General features: G+C 46.2%; 1 protein-coding gene across 3 annotated transcripts in view; it reads left to right on the top strand.

Moving 5' to 3' along the window:
* The window catches only part of ARID5B (AT-rich interaction domain 5B), a 114,787-nt gene extending 106,838 nt beyond the window's left edge, over positions 1 to 7,949 (top strand). For all 3 annotated transcript variants that reach the window (XM_032695024.1, XM_032695023.1, XM_032695025.1), the window contains 2 exons: positions 935 to 1,133; positions 5,023 to 7,949. In XM_032695024.1, coding sequence (XP_032550915.1) covers positions 935 to 1,133; positions 5,023 to 7,173 — 2,350 coding nt within the window. In that variant the 3' untranslated portion in view covers positions 7,174 to 7,949. The remainder of the gene's footprint in view (positions 1 to 934; positions 1,134 to 5,022) is intronic.
* Positions 7,950 to 17,899: the final 9,950 nt, after the last annotated feature.

Raw genomic sequence — 17,899 nt, forward strand, 5'->3', positions numbered from 1 at the left:
TTTTTAAAGTCTGAGTCTTGTATTAATCCCACAGTGAGTCATTAATCATACCAAAATGCATTATAAAAACTTTAATCACGGAAGTTGAAACTGAGATTGTAATGCAATCCATCCCTTTTAATTATATCAGTTATTTTTCCTTTCAGATCAAAAATTGCAAAGGGAAAACAGATAGATTAAAACTCGGTGTGTTTGATGCTTTCAGGGGAAGGATATTTTTTGTTTGTGTTTCTTCCTTGTTTTTTTAGAGCGATTCTGTGCACTTTGTGGCAGACAGTTCCACAGTGAAAAATTCCTTTGCTTTTAACTCTTTTCCTCTCACTTTCTTCCTTAAAATAAGACTTCCTGGCGAAGGCAGGGAGTGTGGTGGCTGTCACTACATGGGTACCTTGCACGGGTGGCAGCATGGCTGGTGCTGTGCCCACCCCTGTAGGGTTCCTGCAGCCCAACTCTCCCATCGTCTGCCACATTCCTGGCACTCACCCTTGCACTCAAGGGAACCACCAACCTGGAAATTGTGTAGCCGTTATCAAGTTGGCTGTGGCTTTGTAGGTGTGGGGTTTGCTGCGTGCTGTTAGGGGCAAGGAGGGAAAACAAAAATAAATGGTGAATATTTTTTATTTTTTTTAAATCAGTCTTAAACATAGTGGCTCATATCCTCCTCTGGTACAAATTGGTGTACCCACACAAACCACTGCAGCGTTACTGACAACTGATCCACACCAACTCCAACTCCACTGAATTTATGCCACATGATAATCTTGCCAAATAAATTGATTTCTTATACTTGGATTTACAGATGTAGAGTTTAAACTGTTGCTTTTATGGCATGGAAGAAAATGGATTTATTAAGTAAACTGCTCATAGTAGATACATTTTTTTTCTTTGCTAGAATGGCAAAACCTGATCAATTATTTGTTCCTTAATCCCCTAGATTAATCCTGCCATATGAAAGATTTATTAAAGGAGAGGAAGATAAGCCACTGCCTCCAGTGAAACCTCGAAAACAGGATAACAGTTCCCAGGAGGGTGAAGTGAAAACAAAAGTGTCTGGAACAAAACGCATCAAAAATGAAAACCAAAAGAGCAAGAAGGAAAAAGATAATGCACAGAAACCCCAAGATGCATCTGAGGTCGGTCGCTTCCCTGCTTTTCAGTTTTTCAATTAAAAATGCACAGCTTTAATCACATGAAATCCAATGATAAAATACATAATTTAAACTGGAGAATTCCAACCAGTTGGCCTGTTAGTTTGCTCAGCAATGGAAATTCAGTTCTTGTGGTACTGTCTGTGCTGGGATTTTGCTGGACTACGAATGGCAGCCAGTGAGCTCCATATTGCACAGCAGTGATGGCAGAAGACCAAGAGCTGGATCTAACAAGTACCATTTCTGCTCATTGTGTTATACAGTGGCCACCACTAAAAGATCAGCAGCTGCCAAAGGGAAACCACACAACTACCACAGTTATTTCCTAATCTAAGTACAGGGTGCAGGAACCTCTAATAATGTTGATAATACTGCGGTAGCTGTTGGACACAGCTGATTTTTATAATGGTAACCTCTGGATCAGCCCTTCTGTGCTCACAGATGTGTGCACGGCTGTCAAAAAACATATCACTCCCAAGGATTTTTATTATGTTATACTAAAATTCTTCTTGGACTTTAAAGGTCACATTTTGAGGGAACCACCTTCCAAGCCCTAACTGAGACCGACTTCCCTCATGGTTTTCAGCCGAGGTTCGTATTCAGACATAATGGGTTCCTGTTCTGTCACCTGCTTCACGTGGTCAGGCCCCAATTTCCACATAGAGCCGTGTTACTTGCAGGCACAGGACAGTCCTCATGGAAGAGATTGTACGTTCACAGCACAGGGTAGGATAGATGGTAGAATTCATACTTGTCTGCAAATAAGGGTAAACTTCAAGTGTTGTTAAGTGATATAAAATCAATGGGGTTTTTGCTCCGGTGTTACTTAAGCACTTTCCTTTGCACATCCTGCCCACTCTCTCCTGTGCCCTACCTGCACCCCGTGTGAAGGAGGTGGTGAAGCTCCTCACACACAACCCCTGCAAAACATGTTGCTTTTCTTGTCTCAGTCTGCCAGATGACAGCAGCCTTCAAGGCGTTGCAGTGAAAGTAAGTATTTAAAGAATGTCGAAACCCATGACGCGCCCGGCAGACTATGGCTGCTCCTTTGGCTTCATTGCCGTCTGGCAGGTACAGAAGTCCTGTTTCTAAACCTCTGTGGAAGTTGGTATTGAGTCAGCTACCAACAATCCTCCTCTCCGTTGCTTTAAAAAAACAATGGAGGACCGGCAAACATGGATGCCTCTGAGACTTCATGTACCCAGTTTTGAGAACAGGAAATTTTGATTTTCATGTCCCACTATGTCTTTAAGTTGTGCTTACAAGGGCAGTTGCATCTCCCATCCAAAGCAGAATTTCTGTTTTAGGTGGCCTTGATCAATAGTACCTTTAATATCTAATGCGAGACCACTCCACAGAGAGACTTTTTGTTTTCTCTTGCATTGTAATTTTAAAACAGGGAGTCCTGTTGGGGTAAAATCCCCAAAAATGCATTGAGAGGAGACTGCGCACAAAGCTGCTTCAGTCACTGGAAGGTTGCAACACAAATTGCCCAAAGCAAGGAGGAGAGAAGTGAAGTGAAGGCTTGCACTCCCTTCCCCTGTCATTCCTTCATGCCTGGTTATTTATTGAGAGGTCTTGGATCAGCAAGATGCATTACACGTTATCTCTACCGCCACTGCTAAGCCCAGCATAACAAGTCAGCAACAGAGCAACAGCCTTAACTTTGAATTTCCTTGCTTCTGTTGTTCCCTATCTCAAACTTCCTGCTGCTTAAACTGCAGTTATTTTTGTGTGGTTTGCAGGAAGAGTTCCTAAGCTGCGCTTATCGGAAATGTAGGGAACCTAGACGAGACAATAAAAATGTACAACTATGGCAGTTTCCTATTGTAAAATGGTACCTTTTATGGCAGAATTAATGTCTCCTCCCTGATTAGGGTGGAAGACGTGTTCTGCTTGTATTTAATCAGGGTGAGCCACTAAGGACCTCAGCCTCCATGTCAGTCACTGTGCAGGTTGATGGTCACACACAACCCGCACAGTGAAGGGGTCTGCAGGGTGGATGCTTCGACTTGGGGTGGGTGTAGGGCTGCAGAGCTCATCTGTGCTCTGCCATAGGGAGGCCTCTGTGCCCAGGATGTGGCACTTCACAGGGCTAGCAGAAAGGAGACATTCAGCTCCTTTGGGTGGAGCGAAATCCAAGTCTGCTGGAGCCCTGCAGAAGGTTGTATGTCTCTCTCACCTCCACCATCCCCTGGCAGTGGAACCCTGTTCCTGAGCCCTCATTCAGGCGCAGCAGTGATGGTGTGTTGCTCAGAGGGACCCTCTGTAGCCACCATGAAGACACGTAGGCACATCCCCAACCAAGCCACTATTGAAACCATTTCTGCACGTGGCCTGGAAGCTGGTCTTAGCTGTGAGCTGGAAAAGGGTAATCCAGTTACAAGTGTGCAGTCCTCTCGATTGCATGTTCAACTCTCACCATGAGAAGTGCATTGGGAGAAAATATAACTTTAATTTATTAGGGTTGCATTTGCCTTTGTGCTCTTCACTGTTTTCCTGCCATCACAATGACATTGTCAGTGTAACAAGACACCAGACAAAATGCTATTAGCCTTAAACTGCACATTTCCTCATAATAGCTGAAAGTTCAATCAAGGTGTTGCTTAACAGAAACAAAGAGCAGAATGTACAGTTATTAAATATGGTTCTCTCTTTTTTTTTTTCCTCCTCCTTGCTTTGCTCATCTGTCTGGTATTTTCCTGTAATTTTATAAGCTCAAGAGACAAACGATGGTACTTTGTAAAGGACCTAATGATGGTATTTGGCTGCAAAAGGCAGCTATGAGTTTAAGAAGAAGTTAGGATGAGTAACAGACACTGTAACTAATAGGCCAACCAAACAGACAGGAATATTTAAAAGCAGTTGTGAAGAAATAAATCTCTGAGAGGGTTGGATTCGTTAGGACTGTCTCCAATTCCCCACTCCTGATGATAACTTTCTCGATGCGTCTTATCTTTACAATGAAGGAAGAAAGAAAACAATAATAATAAAGGGCTTGCACAATGCTGCTGTTTTATGACTGTCTTCCACCACAACATGTCAGAGGAGAGTGACAGCAGTTTTGAAAAGGGCTGTCAGTCAGCTGGATCGCAGATGGGACGCTCTGGTGACCTCTGCAGGTCACAGTTCAGCCAGCTACATAATGGGATGAATAGTGTGAATTGTGCACACAAGTTGTATTAATGGGGGAGCAGAACGAGCTGCAGTCCCACTGACGATAACGCATAAAAGCCGTGTTTGTAATAGCAGGCGCACACACTTACTGAATGTTGACAACTTCATTTTAATCCGTTAATAAAAAAATGTGTGTCCTAGTTAAGCTGTGGCAGTGATTTGCTGCCTACAATAGGGATTCCTAGTATGCCATTTCTATCATTTTCACACTTTAATGCAGAAGTGGGTGTGAATGATCTCCTCTGTGATCACTGAATTTTTAAGATAGCTATGCTAGAGAGACTTTAAGTAAGAAAAAACATGGGAATTGTATCATTTTCTTAGATGAAGTTGGCTACCAGGAGAAATTTCTATAGCCTTATCATTTGTGTTATGAAATCTGCTCTCCTGCATCTGCCTAATTAATTTTAAAAGTGTATAACCTCAGCATTTAGCTATCTGGTCAAGCCACCAGTGTCTCTCGTCAGGTTACAAATATCTGCTGTTTTGAAATGCTTTATTGTAACCCTGGCAAGGATGGTGTATTTCTTAATATTTCCAGGAGATTCTTCTCTTTGTTTGGTCCGATACGTGTATGTTCCAGAAAGGTGATTGGCACGTCCTTCTCTAGAAATAGCCAACAATGTACTGTGTATAATCTTACAGTCTGCTGAAATATACTGCGTTCTTATTACTGTCTGTTGAATCATTTTATTAGATTTCATCAGAACAAGAGAAGGATCAAGAATCAACAGACCAGAAAAACTTCCCCGAACACCCTGCAGTGGGAGAGACAAAACAACCCGTGCAAGGCCCTCCACCTATTTTACCAGAAACAGCTCGAACACTGCCTCTGGAAAAGACAGACCTGGCAGAAAACAGCACCAACAGTGAGAAAGCCAAGGAGGAGGCTCAGCACTCCTCCTCTTTCTCAAGTATATCTGTGCCCCCAGAAGAAGACACCGTGCTGGATGCCACTGTCACAAAGCGATTGTACGCCCCAACAGATGCCCCAGAAGACACAAAGCCTGAACAAAGACTACACAAAGCTTTTACTGACAGCTTGGAAAGAGAACCTCCAGAAATGCCCTTCACAGCTTTCCCAGTCCACCTGCCCACTCAGAGTGACATGGAAGACGAGAAATTGCCAGAGATGGCCGATTACATCGCAAACTGCACAGTGAAAGTGGACCAGCTGGGAAACGAGGATATCCACAATGCACTAAAGCAAACACCCAAAGTACTGGTGGTGCAGAACTTCGACATGTTCAAGGAAAAGGAACTGCCTGGGTCCATGAGTGATGACTCCACTTTCGGTTACACGCCACTGCTGTACTCCAAGGGTAATCCAGGCATCATGTCACCCCTGGCAAAGAAGAAGCTGCTGTCACAGGTCACCGGGGCAACGCTGTCGTGTAGCTATCCTTACGGTTCTCCTCCACCTTTGATCAGCAAAAAGAAACTCAACAGCAGAGATGAACTGTCTTCAGGCATATCACAAGGTCCCCGTGCCCCTAATTCTGATCCTGTAGCAATTAATAGGCCTTCAGTCATACAACATGTACAGAGTTTTAAAACCAAGGAGGAAAGGAAGTCAATTAATGATGTTTTTAAACATGACATGCTAAGTAAACCAGATCCTCAGTGCTGTGATTTTTCAAAACATCACCTCAGTTCTCTTGCCGAGTCATACGTACTGAAGTCAGATATCCAGGACTGCAAAGATAAAATGAGTGAGAAAAGGGCACTGCAGCACTCCCATGTGCCCGCTTTCTTGGCAGATTTTTATTCATCACCTCATCTGCACAGCCTTTATAGGCACACAGAACACCACCTTAATAATGAACAGACATCAAAGTACCTCCCCCGGGACATGTTCAGAGAGTCTGAAAATATTTCTACTTTTACTCAACACAAACACCAAGAAAAACTAAATTTAAATTATCGCCCATCTTTGCATCAGCAAGAAAAAAAGGCAACGGTGGAGGCCTCTTCAGATGATCAGCCAACAGATTTGAGTCTTCCAAAGAGCATACACAAACAGACTGCAAAGGCTCTGGGCTCCAGCCTCCCTCATTCATCCATGGCCCAGCAAGAGTGCAAAGGTATCTCCGGGTTCCAGGCTGCGAGCAGCCAGGCAGTGAACCTAGACTGTAACCCCAAAGCTTGCCGCGTGTCCCCCATGGCCATGACAGTCCCAAAAAAACACAGCGAGTTGCTCCATAGGTCTGGGAAGCAGCAGGCCCAGAGGCTGGAGAACTTGAGGAAGATGGAGGGGATGGTACATCCTATCATCAGCCGCAGAACGAGCCCACAAAACGTGGGGGCTGCCCGACCTTTGAAACGGAACCTGGAAGATTTGGACAAAGTCATTTCTGAGAAAAAAATCCGAGCTGTCTCTCCTCTGCACTTACCAAAGGAGACCCCAGTGAAAGACAAGGTTCCCGACCCAGAGGGGGAAGGCAGCAAGTCAGTGCATGGCCTCCATTCTGGCAACATGCTGGAAAGCCACAAATTTCCCCTCTCAGCCCCCATCTTCCCAGGCTTGTATCCGGGAAGCCTGTGCACAGGGCTCAACAATCGCCTCCCACCCGGGTATTCTCATCCCTTGCAGTACTTGAAAAACCAGACCGTGCTCTCCCCACTAATGCAGCCTTTGGCTCTTCACTCCTTCATGGTGCAGAGACAATTCCTCACATCCCCAGCAAATTCCCAGCAACTGTACAGACACTTAGCTGCAGCAACACCTGTAGGAAGTTCCTACGGTGACCTTTTGCATAACAGCATTTATCCTTTAGCTGCTATAAACCCTCAAGCTGCGTTCCCACCTTCCCAGCTATCCTCTGTACATCCCAGCACAAAACTGTAAACCCCCTCACTCACAAGAAGAGGTCTGAGGAGAAAAGTTCAGTTAGAGACATTCCTCCCCCTGTGACGACGATGTCTCACAGATTTAGCGATCTGTATTTTTGTCAACCAGGATGCAGTCATATCCCACCGAGAGGAGCGCTTCAGAGTTTTGATGGAGACAGGACTGCTTCTTTAATTCTGGCTCCCACATCAGCCTCCCCACCCCTTATCCCTGCCCCCACAAAAAAGAAAACCAAACAGAAAAAAAAAAAAAAAAAGAAAGAAAAAAATCATTGCATTTTGCATATATGTTTTCTGAAAGGACTTGAACATGGTAGGAGCAGATGTTCAAAGGGAGCTGTGGAAACACAGGCCCAGTCCTGAGCTCACTGAAACCCTGGTGAGGGCTGCTTTTGCCTTTCACTGAGCCAAGGACCAGAAGCTGTGCATTGTTGCCAATGAGTCAAGGACTTGAGATGAACCTGGAAAGGAGAAACGGGCCGAGAATCTGTACAATCAGTGGATGTGCTTTTTGGGGTAACTTTTCCTGACTTTAAAAGATTCAATCAATGCAATGTATAGTAAAACGGCAATAGATTTTTTTCATTTTAACACTATTAGAACAGAAGGGTAAACACTGTTTAATTTGACTGTACATATCCACTTCGTAAACTACCAGTGTCACATTTGGTCACAATAATTTATATAGTTTCGTTTGTCCAGTATATTCTGTGCTCTTTATGTTTGTTTTTTTGAGGTTTTTTTTTAAATTAAACAGTATCATTTTATCTGCAACTTTTTTAAAGGCTGTCGCTGTCCTAATTTTTTTTTTTATTATGTGTTTGTATTTTTTCCAGTTTCTTTATACTTTTGAGCAGCATCTTTGTTTTGTTTTTGTGGTAAAATTTACTGTTTACAAACTGAAGCAACTGGCTCAGATTAATCTTAATGGTTATAAACATACTGTAGGTGATGTTATGGTGCAAGGATGCGAAAAGGTTCCTTTCCCCACAGCCCACCCCTGCGAGGTGCTGAGCACCTCTCGCCCTCCTCCCGTTGTTGCGATGGCTCCCATGCTGCTCCTCACCTCCCACCAAGCTTTGCTTTCCTGTATCGTGGTCCGTGAATTTGTCGAGCATTGTACTTAACCTTACCTAGGCTGTGAAACCTTTCTGCCTACCAGAGAAACGGTCTAGGAAACAAAACCTCCCTGGCACAAGCTTCTGGATGACAAAGGAGTGCAGAAAACGGATTTGTGGTTTGCGAGAATGTCGAGAATTTTAGAAATTGTGAGAGGGGCCAGTGCGGATTTGAATCAGAGGCTTACAGGTTGGGTCCTGTGCCTCAAGAGCAGGCTGGGCTTGGTAGGATGGGTAGGGGGTTCCATGCAGTGGTCGGGGTGGTCCTTCCACACTCCCACAAGGATCTCGGCCTCTCCCTGGGCATCCTTTCACAGGGGGAAAGCCTGGGCATGGAGGAGCTGGGTTTTCCTGATGAAAGAGCTTCCTATGGATGTATATTCACTTTACGGGACGTCACCACCACGCAGCTGAGCACAGACATCAGTAAAGTGAAGTGTGACTTGGAGGCTTTATACAATGTGAAAATTGGTTGTGATTCAAACCATCTCAGTTACTGTTCAAAGACAGCGTAATCAATACAAAAAGAAAAATGGGAACTACTAAGAAACACTTTGCATGCTACGCATGTCGTTAAATTTTCCCGTGATATGAAGCCAAATACAATATATAATGTATCATACATAATATCCAAAGGTGGAAACCAGAATAATATACTCATCTACTGTTAAAAATCCAGCTTCTTCAATTAAATACTTTATATTCCTGTGGTAAAACTATATTTAATTGATTGATAAACAGACTAGTAGAACTTAGAACATGGATGTGCCAGTGCAGAGCATCCTGCTGCTCCACAAGTCGTACAGGAAACAGAACTGCAGGCTCATCCAGGCAGAGGCCACAGTGTGGAGGACATCTCTAGTAAAGTTGCACTAGATCTGAATCACGTAAGAATCAGGGGTTTGGGGATGGGGGGGAGGAGGGCGGGGGGGAAAGGGGAGAGAATATAAAAATCTACAGCAAATGGCAAAGCAAATGCTTCTCCTTGTTTTGGTTAAGTTGTGTGTCCTGGAGTTGTGCATTTGTTTATGCGAAGTGTCCAGTGTCCCTTTTGGTTATGTCCCATTGGAGTTTGCTGGTAGCCTTTTTGGAGCCGTGCTGAGGCAACGCAGGGCTGGGGGACAGGGAGAGGGGAGGAAAGCTCCTCACTTGCCCCACGAGGAGACTGGCCACTGTTGGCTGGAGAAGCTCATAATACACTGGGCAAAACGTCAGGGCAAAGGAAAAGAAATGGTAGCATAAACCCCCAACAGAAGCGGTGCATTATTTGTTTAAGAACTCTTAACAGAAATCTTGGAAATCTTTCAACAGACTATTGAATTCTCTGTTGGATGAAAAGTCTTTTTCTTTTCCTTGATGGAAAATGGGGCTTTGTTTGCATTGTTTGAGTTCAAGGGGCCTTATTATTGAATGAAATTGCACAAGCCTTTCTTTGTGCAATCAGACCATTGTTATTGGTAGGTTTGTAAAGGAAACTGCGAAATCTAATTGGCAATAGAGTCATAAATCTATTTACTAGTAGCCAGTTCCAAGAAATGTTGCAATTCAAACGCACTATGTCCAGGATGCATTAGGGATGCTGAAGGTTGTGAGATCCAAAGGAAAAGGCCCAGCAGCAAACAGCCTGTGTGTAGCTTCTGGCCATGCTCTGAGCCGAGCTTCATGAAGCGTGTGGGAAGTAGGGCCCGATTCGTGGTGCGATCCGTACCCCTGGCCAGGCTGAGTGGGAGCAGGCTGGCGGTTTGCGGCAGGTCTGTCGCGGCTATGAGCTGGCCTGGTGTGAGAAGCTCACCGGGTGGGTCCGTGCCTGGGGAGTCATTTGTCCCAGCTGCAGAGAATTGGCTTGGCGGCTACTGGAGCAGGAGGCAAGTGCTGTGCTGCCTCTGCCAGCAGGTTTGCCCCGTTTGGGGGGACGTGGGGCTGCCACCTCCAGAGACACCTCTGGGGTCCCTCACCCTCCTCACCTGCTCTCTCACTTTGCAGTAGTCAGTGAGGTCGCACCTGGTATTTGGTGATATTGGTGAGCAGTGGGACTGCCTGTGCTGGTGTGAGGCAGGCGGCATTGGCAGCACTGCCGTGGGTGCTGCCAGCAGTGTTTGCTGTACACGTGGTTGATATTTCACTCGTTCTCTTCCTCCTCCTTCTCCCCTCTCCCCCCAGCCCCACAGTTTTAAGTATAATAATGGCAGCATAATCTACTAGCTGTTTATACTTTTTTAACTTTCTTCTGTTGTAAATATTGTATACTTTTTGTGATTCAAGTTATGTAGCCTATATGCTCTGTAAGGTGATGATTTGTATATACAAAAATGGCCCAGTAATATTATATAGTTTCCCATTTAAAAGGTTATTGAGTAACCTTTGTGTTAGTTTAAACACTACCAGAAATAAAGCTGAGCCAACTATAAACACTCAATTTTTGTATGTTTTCCAAATTGTACTTATTAATGCTTTTGATACTGTATTATGTGCCAATAGTTTCCCAATCACATAGCAGGCAAAAGATATTTTGTACTTTTTGATCCACTGTAATATTTAATAAAAAATGTTACTATCTGTTCCCTTTTGTGTTTGATTAATAATTCTGTAAACAGCCCTTATCGGAATGGATTACATATTATCCCATCTGACCTTTCATCCCTCTTATATTGGCTTTACTAGAGAAGGTATCTCCTCCTGCAAATGATTAGATTAAAGAAATGGAAGTTTGCAATTTCCTAAAAGAGGAAGAGACAAGATCTTCAGTCAGTGCCCCTCTATTTTTGCAATGTGCTTACATTAAAGTGTGGCTCTGATCAGGTTGACTGTAGGAATAGCTTTTGAGGGCTTAACATCCATGCTTAGCCAGTAGCTCCACTACCAAATTTGCTGTGTTTGCATCTCAGAGCAGGATTTTTTCCACCAATACTGCAGGCCTGGGAGCTGGGACCTGAAAATTGCCCCCACTTCTTCCCAGCTCAACCATGGGTAAGGTATTGGAGTCTGATGCTAACTAGTAATTTTGCTGATGACACTGAACAACCACCAAATAAACTTAATTTTTACTGTATTCCTTGACAGGTCCAAAAAGCCCCCATAAACCTGGGGGCCCTTTGCATTAGCACAGCGAATGCTGTTACACTCCTGGTCTCCGCAGATGGGAAAATCATTTGGGTGGGTGTGGGTCAGGAGTGGGTACTGCCCTTGCTCAGCACAGTTTAGCAGTGGGACAGGCACCCACTAATCCCCCATTAAGTTAAGTGGGTTAAGTTCGTGGTTCTGGGGCAGGTGTGCAGCAGAGAAGCCTCCCCCATCCCCGGGGGTCGAGAAGCTGAGGCCATGGGTGGCCCTGGGGGCTGTACAGTATGCCCTGTGTATGAGCAGGCAAAATAAACCTTCTTCTGGTTTAACCTGCTGCATGTTCATTTCCCTTGATCGTGTTAATTCTTGTATTGTGAGAAACAGTAATTATGCCACATGTGAAGCTATGGGAGAAGATGGGACCATCTCGCAAACCTTTTTCCCCATCCACTTCTGTCTTTGCCAAGCTGAGATGTTTTCTTCTTTTCATGTTGAAAATGCTGTCAGCTGGTGATCACCTGAAGGCAGTGGATGCCAGCTTTTACAGGAGATGCAGAGATTGACAAAGTAACTTGGTTTTCAATGCTGCTTGCTTCCTTGCTTTTCTTAGCCCTTCCTAATCTGTGGATTAATGTAAAATAACGCTGCCTGTTCCTACTGTGCTGGGGATGCTCGTTGAGCTGCCCTACCCACACCACAGAGTGTGGCTAGGAAAATGACCCCAGGAGCTTTTTATACCCAGATGAGCCTGGCCTGTGAGTGGCACTGAGGGGGTCACAGCATCCTCCCTTGGCTGGGCTGGGCACATCCCAGTGAGTTTGTTGGGGTTACTTGGGTGTCAGTTCACCCACACACATGTACAAGCATTGGAGCGAAGTAGTCTGTGTTGACAACACCCTCAGTGCTTGCAGGGCAACAGGGGCACCTCCTCAGGGCTCAGCACACCCCACTATGGGCTGGTGGGGTCTGCAGAGGGCAGAACTACACTCAAGAAGTTTGCCACCATATTAGGGACTTGAAACCGCTTTGGGGTTTGAGAGGGAAATGTCCAGTGACCTGAGAGAGGACAACGGATGCTATGCTGCTGGCTTGCTGTGGACAAGGGGTTTGTCACCTGGTGACACCAATTTTTCAATTTATCTGCCAGTAGCAGTTTCAGGGGGGCTGAAGCAAAGCAGAAGTGCACAATGTGGTGTTGCTGGCTGCAGTTTAGTTCTCCTGGCTGAGAGCTCTTAGTTCTGTCCCTTGCTGTCTCACCTTTCTGTATTTACAGAGCAGTGCCCTGTGCCGGGCTACTTGCAGGAGGAATAGGAGCAGTGATTCTGGATTCCTCTGGTTTCTGGGCTATGGCAGCTGTGTGCCTGCTGCACACACTCCTTGAGGACCTTGCAGGACCTTCACAAGTCTGGCACAAGCAGGCAGGGCACAGAGGGTTGAAAGTGGATGGAGGTCCTGGGGCAGGATCCCCCTGCCCTGGATGGATCTTGTGGGGTGTGGCTCAGCAGTAGCTGCATCGCCTGGCAGCATTTTGGGGCCAATTGTAACCCCCTGGTGATGCCAACCTGTTGGGAATGGGGCCCTTCCTCTCCATCTCTGCCTCACCAGAGATGTCTCTGCTCCAGAATATTTCAGGAACATTTTATAGGAAAGTTGCTGGTGCTAGGAGGAGCTGATCACACACAGACATCACTGGTAATCCTCACTGGCACAGTAATTGCTCTGGGAAATGCAGCGCTCGCCCACAGGCTTTCCAGGAATATCAATCAGACACCTTTTGCTCTTCCCAAAGCAAAACCAACAGAGCCTGTATGTTTGCCATCCCCAATTTGGGCATGTTCACAACTGAGATGCTATGGGTACATATTGCCTCTGCAGATTAAGAGAAACATGGCAGGGCTGGATGGCCTTGACAAAAACAGTGTTCCCCAAAGCATCCTCAGCCTCCCTCATGTGTGCCTGGACCTGTGGTTGCTGGAGGTTTGCATTCCTGCAGGAGAAAGCTATTGCCGTGGCCAGGCAGTGTCCCCTCCTGCCCCCTGCACAGGCAGCACGTGTCCAGCGAGCAGGCAGGGACATGAAGGCTGCTGGATACAGCTTAATCTGTGCTTTCATTTAGCTTTTCAGTTTATCCTTTATGATTAAAAAAAGGGTATTCGCGATGTCAGATGCTCCATCTAGTGCTCACCTGGGGAATGAACCCCCAGGGTCACAGGCCAAGCCTTGAGTGGGGGGATCCCCTGTCCTGGTGGATGGGTCATTGGGGATGGGACCCTCCACAAGGGCCATCAGGCTGGGGTGCAGAGGACAAACATGCCCAAAACTGGGTTGGACAAATTCATGAACACTTTCATGGCTGCTGAAAAAACAATGTTTCAGGTACAAATGCCTCATTCAGATGACCCACAAGTCCTGTGTGGTGGCAGCTGTGAAGATCTCCCCCTGCTCACCGGGGTGAGGGGTGGCCAGGGGCCAGCACGTGTGCCTTGTCCTTGGATGCTGCACCGTGCTCCCTGGCTCCCACACCATGGCACTGGCAGGAAAATCCTGGTAACTCCCTCCTCCTCCTCTTGCTGCTCCTGGGAACAGAGCTGCTTGGTGTTGGTGATGAGCATCAAAGCATTTAACAAACTGTCCTGGGTGTGGGGGCTGCTCTCCTGGGAAAGGAGGTGGCTGAGGGTGCCCAGCCCATAGGCGGCTACTTTAAGAAAGGAAGAAAGAGGGGAAAAAAATCACAGAACTTGCAAACATTCCTCAGTTTGCTCTGAAATTTAGTCAGGAAAGGAAAAATATCTCCTACCCCACCCATTGCTGAGGCTGTCCCATGCCCTCCTCTGCCACAGGCCCTGCCACAAGGCAGCACCGTGTGTGAAGTGACAGTGTGAGGTGACATGAAGCTGTCAGTCAGTGCTGTGCCATGAGGCGATGCCATGCCGAGGCCTTGCCATGAGAAAATGCCGTGAGACGACGCCATGCAGTGAGGGGCTGCCATGCTGTGACGCCATGCCATGCCATGAGGGGCTGCCTTGCTGTGAGGTGATCCTGTGAGGGGCTGCCATGCTATGACACAATGCCATACCATGAGGAACTGCCCTGCCATGAGGTGATCCTGTGAGGGGCTGCCACGCCGTGAGGGAGTGCTGTGAGGCAATGCCAGGCTCTGATGCAACGCTACAAAACTTCCCACCTTGCACAAGCCGGTAGGAGCTGCTCTTCAGCCATTTTGGCGCCAAAACTGTTTGTTTGTTGATACAGGCATCTCCTGACGCCCAGGGGCTTGGGCACACCACAAATGCCGCCTCATGCTGGGAGACACCAGAGGGGTGAGCAACAGCCCCAGTTTATTTTGGGGCCACCATACAGGGGCATGGGAGCCGCAGTGCCAATAGGCAATGCCATATCCCTTCCATGAGGCAGGCGCTGTGATGGGGCCGAGCTGTATAAGTGGAATCAGGAAGCAAAGGTGGGGGGCAGCCACGCTGTGCTCCCAGCACACACCCCAGGTCCTAAGGGGTACTTGAAGGACACGGTGGGATCCACAAAGATGAAACTATTGCACCTCTCTTGTTCTGTGGATGGTTCATGGATACACCTAAACACAATTTCATTGAATTTACAGGCAGCCCAGGTGTGTGGAAGCAGGGGGGCAGGGGATATCTGCAGTGAGAGGTGCTGGATGGTGTTGCTCAGAGCAGAATTTGGCTCTTGTAACCTATACATCATGTGTGCACCCAGTTTGATTTAGCCACTGCTGGTCTGGGATGGAAAGCCCAGGGAGTGCTAAATCCCTCAATTGCCCTGCACGTCGGTGTCTACACACCACTCAACTCCCACTGGGATGGCTGGGCCCTTGGCATGAGCAGAATGTGTGGTCACGCAAGGTGATGGCCATGTGGCTTTTCTGGGCTGGCACCCTACGCCGGCCCCTCCACTCTTTGGTACCAATGGGGGGAATTATTTAGCTTCTGGCAAAGGAGGCACAGACAAGTGCCTTGTCTCCCCAGCACTGTCTCCCACACCTCTGCTCAAACCCTCCATCCTCTGCAGCAACCACAGGGCACTCCTCTCCTCTCACAGTGCTCCCTCATGTTTTCTGGCAATGCTTTTGTCTACAAGCTCCCCAAAAAACAGCCAGGCAAAGCAATCTTTCCCCCTCTGCCCCCTGCCAGTGTCTGTGGAGCTCTCAAATGAGGAATAAAGCCATTTGTTTCTAATTATATTTGGCAGCCACTCAGAGAATTTGGGACTAAAGCACGCAATTTTTTTTTGCTCCTGATTAAAGCACTTGACCTCATAAGCAAAAAGCAAAGATTTCAACACACCCCCACAAGTAGGCTAGGAACAAACTGCAGAGAAAAGACCAAAAAAGAAAAACCCCTTTGCTCTAGATACACAAAATAATTCATTATGAAACAAAAGGCAGAATATTTAGTGCATCGCCCAAGCTCGCCTAGGGCTCAGCTAACTGCCCAATTACTGCTTTTAGAGCTCTTACTCTGAGCACAGGCGCACACAGTGAAGGCCCACATGCCCCATTGAGCCCACGGCATGCACGTGGTCAAGACTCATTTGCTGCCTGTGGGAAGAAAGCATCTTTCATGGGACAGCGCCAGCCTGCCGGGCCCCCATGCCTGGCTGGCGGGATGGCTGGGATGAGGACCGGTGACAGTGGATATGTGAGTTGTTGTCATCTTCTTTTTTCCCCCCCGTATTCCCAAGATGAAATAGATTTTACCCACCAGCTGCAGCATCCTTGGTGCCTAATTTCAAGGAGCGGATGCCCTGGGGTGCCCTGGGCAAACTGGGGGCTGCAGACCTTCCTTCCTGCCTTCAACCCAGCAGCATCCAGTTCCCGTGTTTGCTATTTTCCCTGTCTTTAATGCAGTGCAAGGATGTGTCGCAACTGCAGAAGAGTCAGTTGGCTCCCAACCAAGAGAAATAGCACTGATCTTGATGGCATCCTTTAAAATAGCAGAGAAACCAACTCAAACAGAAATTAACTACCCTGTGAGGTTCCGTGGTCTATAAAATACTTCCCTCGGCTCCATGGTTTTAAAATAACATGAAAGAAATACTTTCCATAAAAAGTACTTAACTAGCATACAGATTTTTTTTAGTCATAATTCTGAGAGTCATACCCAAACAAAATAGTTATACAAGCATTAAATTATACATTAAAGAAGGCTGATAAAGACAGTGGATTACAGAGCTACCATATAAGATTTCAGATATACAGATAACAGCATTATTAACATTTCTATTAAACGTGACCTACAAAAAAGGGACAAAAATAATCTCTGATGCTTCTGATTTCTTGTGTGCAGGAGACATGGCTCCAGCCCAAGTGCCACCTAGTCCCTATTATCATCCCTGTCTGCTTCCCCGCCCTATCCTCTCCCCCCAAAATTAATGGAGAGAAGAGGATTGCTTTTTTTCTGGGACAGAAAATATCCAGGCTAATGTTCTCTGTTTTACCTGTGAAACTTCCTTGGAGGGCATAAAATGGATATTTTTCTCAGTGCTTACCTGAAACATTGAGATGGTGAATTTTTAGAGAAGAGATATTTTTTTCTCTCTGCTTGACAGGTACCAGGGGTTCAACCATGTGAGCAAAGATAGCAATGGGTAGAGGTGGATGCAGCAGGGCTAGGGTGGGTGGCTTTTTATGGAGGGCTTATTCTGCATCTTCCCTCCAGTGGTTCTTCCCCTGGGGGTTCCGCAGTGCCTCTGAGGTTGTGCCTGTGCTTCAGCTTTCCCTGGGGTGGGGGCATCACCTGCCTCACCCCTCCATCCCCCTGCAGGGTTTCATAATGCCTGTGGGCAATAAGAAATACATAGTTATAAACATATATAATGAAGTGTTAAATACATTTTAATATAGATAAACATATAAATACAAGCAATAAATATATCAGAATAATTTATATAGAAGTATGTATTTGTCTGGATAATATATTTTTTCTCTATAGGTTTACATACTTATATTTATGTAACTATATATGTACACTTTCATTGTAAAAATAGATAATGTAAATATATAATTACCTCTGAGACAGCTGCTCCTCTGTCCCTGGTGGCTGGGATTCTTTATCAGGTTATTTGGTTGCTGTTAGTTTCAAAATTTATGTGGAAGAAACCAACAAACAAATTGCCATACACAGGCACACACAGAAACACACCACTCCTGCGTAAGCAGCTCCTGCTCTTGCCATGCCCTGGGATTGAACAGGGGCACTTTGGAGTTGCATACCCATCTGTGAGCGGTGTCCATCCCGCTCTGTCCCTGCAAACAGAACACCTCTTCCGGGTTGAAGCTGGAATCTCATCCTGGTGCTTGATCTGCAGCAGCAAGGATCCTGCTCGTATAACCCATCCATATCCAGGGTTAGAGTGGCTTGGAGGAGGGTGAGGGCTGGGTGATTTTATACCAGCTTCTCCGTGCATTTGGGCTTTAACTTTAGGTTATTAATAGACAATGACTCCAGATATCCAGCTGTAGCCTGTTTTCCTATACCATTAGTATCTGCTTTGTCGTAAGCAATGGGTGAC

The sequence above is a fragment of the Chiroxiphia lanceolata genome, chromosome 8 (assembly GCF_009829145.1).
Source record: "Chiroxiphia lanceolata isolate bChiLan1 chromosome 8, bChiLan1.pri, whole genome shotgun sequence".
Lineage (NCBI taxonomy): Eukaryota > Metazoa > Chordata > Aves > Passeriformes > Pipridae > Chiroxiphia > Chiroxiphia lanceolata.